Here is a 4,559-nt window from a genome sequence, read left to right on the forward strand (position 1 = left end):
GGGGTGGTCATCCCTGCTGGGGGGTGATTTCTCGCTTTATGTCTCTTCTGCCTGTCTCTGTCTTTCTGGCAAGTGCACACGCCCAATAGCGAAAACCTGTGCAAAAAAATAAAAACCTAAACCATTACTCACTTAATTATGATTTTGGTATAATCTTGCTTAAACATTAGACATATAACAAATTATAAAAGTCTTGAAATATTCCCAACTGGAAAAAAAAATTAGGATGCTTTTGTGTATTTAAAATATTCAAATACAAAGTGAAAACAATGTTTTGCTTATAATAAGAGAAACTGGAAAACCTATGTGGGTAATAGTTCTAAAAGGCATTGGGGCAGTGGGTCAGCAGGCAGCATGGTGGTTAAGACTCCCACATGGCTGACCATGGTTTTTGAGTCCCAGTCCTGCTGTCTTACTTTCTCACTTTTTTTTTTCCTCTCTGTCTCTGTCTGGTCAAATTATAAATAAATTAATTAATTAAATTAAATAAATAATTCTCTTTTTAAAAAAAGTCATCGGGGCTGGCAGGTGGCGTGGTGGTTGAGGCGCTACATTCCCACATGGCTGACTGCAGTTCGACTCCTGGACCGGGAGGCTTGCTTTCTCACTTTCCTCTCTCTGTCTCTCTCTCTCTCTCTCTCGCTGTCTCTCTCTGATCAAATTCAAAATAAATTTTTTTTTTAAAAATCCCACACTTTAAACTTGATCCTCACCTAGCACCATTATTATCACTAAATATATATAGCTCGTGTTGTGCCAAAAAAAAAAAAACCTCTAGATGATTTATTTTTTTAAACACAAGTTTCTTATTATAAAGCTCTCATTAATCACATCTTCCACATACAATGAAAACTGCTATCATCATCAATTTCCATTCATATTAACCTGAAGTGAATAACTTTGAACTGTATTTTGCTAAAAAAAAAAAAAAAAAATTGAAGTACAATTATGTCCCTGAAGTGGATGAAGTTCATACACAATCTGTGCTAAGGGGTCATTGATAATGGATTTTAGAACGTTTTGCTGCTCAATGACTTGAGTGGCCCTTGCTGAATTACTCCATTTGTGCATTTTAGTTTTTCTATCTGCAGATAAAAATTACATATAGAAGGAATCTTAAATACAATTTAGTTTTCCCCTTTTGCTCTGTAGATGAGAAAACACGCCTAGGCATGCTCTGTTTGAGAAATGTTTCAAACCAAATGAAATTTCTAGGAAAATACTAGATAAAATTTATAAAATTATGAAAACAAAGGGCCTGGATTTGATTAATTTCATTCTCTGGAAAAGAGAAACATAGTGGCCAGGTAGTAGAGTGGTAGTTGGGGCAGCTGGATCCACATGACTGAGGCCTGGACCTGGGGGCTTGAAAAATATGTCAGGCACATGTGCATGTGTGCCCAAAACCTCAGGAAGGGAATGAAGAAGGGACTGTGACATGATCATTTCCCCTGGAGGGTTCTTTCTCTCTTTCCCACTCTCTGTCTCTGGTGTGCACACATGCCCTACAGCAGATTAAAAAAGCAAAAGAGAGAGAAAGGGAGAAATGTAGAGTTACCATTATTATTAATTCAAATTTCCTGGAATATATGTTTTAGTAGTGTTCTTTAATGGTGTATTTTATGTGACTTTTATATGGAAATCATTTCTTAAAGATTTGCTGCCCATCATATATGTTGATATTTAATACACTTGCTGTCAATATTTCTTCTATACCACATCCATTAAAAAAAAGGTCCAGTGCAAATATAAGTGGAAATGAGGAGTTAATTAAAGCAAATACCTGTGAAAGACTCTTAAGGTATTTTTTCATCAAGCACCATGGATAGAAATGAAGTTCATTTGCCTTAACTTTCTACTATCTGTCCTTTAAAAGAACCCTTTGATACTTATTAATATCCAATAAAATGTATTGTGCTAGGTACTGCAATGATGCCAAAAATGAATAAGGCATAAGTCTTTAAAGCACCTGTAGTAAGAGAAATCAGTAAGTACTGTATTAATTTTTTTTTTAATTTCCCAGAGGGTATGTGTGCTTGCCAGAGAGGGAGAGGGAAAAGCACACCCCACTGGGGGGATGATTATACCAAAATCCCTTCTCCATCTCTCCATCCTTTAAGGATTTGTGGTACTCACTGTCACTGCACCTACAACCTGCATGTTTTTCAAGCAATCAGGTCTATGATTCAAATTGGGAGGTCAGCATATGGTATCCAGCTCCACTAACCAGTGGGTTACAGGGCAGGCCAGCTATATTCAAATTCTAAAGCAAGAACGTAACTGTTGCTGTAGTTTGAATTTGTCTCCAAGTCCATATGTTGTAATAGGATTACAAGGGTAAAAATTGGATCTGGGTTGGCAGGTGGCATGGTGGTTGAGGGTGCTGGACTCCTGCGTGACAGACCGTGGTTCAAGTCCCGGACCTGGCAGCTTGCTTTCTTACTTTCTCTCATGCTCTCTCTCTCACCCTGTCCTTCTCTGGTTGAATTAAAATAAAGTTGAATATATATATAAAAAAAATCTGATCCATTTATTTTGGCAAAAGGTGGGGCTTTGAGGAAAAGATCAGTGATTGGATGATTAAAACCAGGGGACCCAGACTGAGTCTTGGTGAGTTTATTAAGAAAAGAAGTAAGGACAGAGAGAGAGATAGACATGGAACATAGACCACGGTTCTCTGCAGGTGCCACCCTCTTCCCCTGCCTGCCATGTTGTAGGTGTCCTGATGCCAGCCTCGTGCCTTTGGACCTCCCAGTCACCAGAATTGTGAGTCAAATAGACGCCTATTTCTTTGTAAATCACCAGTCTCCGATATTTCTAAAAGCAACTCAATAATGAACTAAGGCAACTGCTATATGACAGTTAAAAAAAAGAGCTTATGAGGATTTAAGGAGAGAGAGAGATCATACCGAATAGGAGAAAGCAGGAAATGAAAGAAGAACTTCAGAGTGAGACCTAAGTAGAATGTCTAGAGCAGGGTTTTCTAAGGGTGTATGCTAAGCATAGGACAGGAGATGAATAAAGGAATGACCATGTTTCCACAACATCACGTTTCCCGATAGGACAAGGGAGTGGCAGGGGAGAAAATATAGTGGACCGTGTCTCCCCTGCTCTATTTCACAACTGCAGCTTTTCTTTACCATGCATGAGGGTGTCTTCAAAAAGTTCATGGACATGCATATTATAAAGAAAAATATCCATAGATTTCAAAAAATTTTGTACCAAACACATCTATGCTTTAATTCCATTTTTCCCATAATTTTTCGAAGTCCCCTTGTATTTTACTCTAAAATTGCTTATTGGCACTTTGGCACTTTTGTTTGTTTATTTTTACCATAAGAAGCCTGCACTTGCTAGAGAAAGCGAGAAATCATCCCCTGCGTGTGGAGGGGTGGGGTGGCCATGCCCCAATCCCTTCTCCATTCTCCTCTTAGGATTTTGGGCACATAGGCTCAAGTGCCTGGCATGTTCCAAGCCACGAGGTCTGGGACTAAAACTGCAGTCATCCACGTGGGAGTGCAGAGCCTTAACAACTGCTGGCCCACTGGGGCTTTTACAGGTGCACCATCACCTGTAATTCTCTAAAGTAGTTTGGCTCAAACTTTCACGTGTACAGAAATCACCCGAGGTTCTTGCCACGCTGGAGCATCTGGGAGGGCCTGAGAGTCTGCCTTTAATGAGTTCAAAGGTGATGCTTTGATGAACCACACTGAGTCAAAAGGTTAAAAGCGTGGTTCCCTGTCAACCATGCTAGCCACAGCTGGGAATTTGCTAGAATTGAAATAGATTCTTGGGACCCACATCTGACCTTAATTGGAAACACAGGGAGGTGAGGCCCAGCATTTTGATTTAACCAACAAGTAGCTGAAGCTTCAGAATCGCTCGTAATTCACAGGCTTCCAACTTGACTGCACACTGGAGTCACCTCATGTTGTCAAACTAGAAGGGAACTCTATTCTGAAGAAAAGGGGAATTAAGTACTAGCTTACTTGGGTGATTTTTTCCCCCCAAATGCTTACTTTTTTCTTCATGTATTTTTCATGAACTTTTTGAGGTCCACTTGTATGACTGAGGCCAAGTCTTATGCCCCCGCCCCATATTGTCCTGGGTAAGTGGGATGCCCTGGGCCTGTTAAAAAGCTCACTCGCGTGATTCTAATATGCCATACAATTTGATAGCTCCATGAGGTTTCCTCCTCCTACGTGAAAGGTGGATAATACCCGGGCAGTTTCTGACTTCACCTCTAGATTTTGGATCCCCAGTCAGCCCTAAGTTCGGCCTCCGCCATGTCGCGAACACGAGGTCCGAGTCGCCGACCTACCCAGGCAAAGGCAACGACACGGCCCGGCATCCTGGCGCCCCGGGGTAGCGGGACATGGCTCAGCCTCCGGCCCCGGCCGCTTGCTGGGACTCTCCAGGCTGCGCCCCTAGACGGCGCCGGAGCGGGCCACGCATGCGCCGATAGCCCGGCCGGCACCGAGTAACGGACTGGAGCCTCCCCGGCCGGAAGTGGGCGGCGGCGGGGAGCGAGGACCAGCGGGCCGAAGGGCGGCGGGGCG

The 4,559-nt window shown here is 42.2% G+C and overlaps 1 protein-coding gene across 1 annotated transcript in view; it reads left to right on the plus strand.

Moving 5' to 3' along the window:
• Nucleotides 1-4,286: 4,286 nt before the first annotated feature.
• LOC102483300 (UDP-glucose:glycoprotein glucosyltransferase 2) overlaps nucleotides 4,287-4,559 on the plus strand; it is a 14,984-nt gene continuing 14,711 nt past the window's right edge. The window contains exon 1 of the mRNA XM_027776386.1: nucleotides 4,287-4,480. Within this exon, the coding sequence (XP_027632187.1) occupies nucleotides 4,287-4,480 (194 nt within the window). The remainder of the gene's footprint in view (nucleotides 4,481-4,559) is intronic.

This window comes from Tupaia chinensis, unplaced genomic scaffold, assembly GCF_000334495.1.
Source record: "Tupaia chinensis unplaced genomic scaffold, TupChi_1.0 Scaffold000057_1, whole genome shotgun sequence".
In the NCBI taxonomy this organism is placed as follows: Eukaryota; Metazoa; Chordata; class Mammalia; order Scandentia; family Tupaiidae; genus Tupaia; species Tupaia belangeri.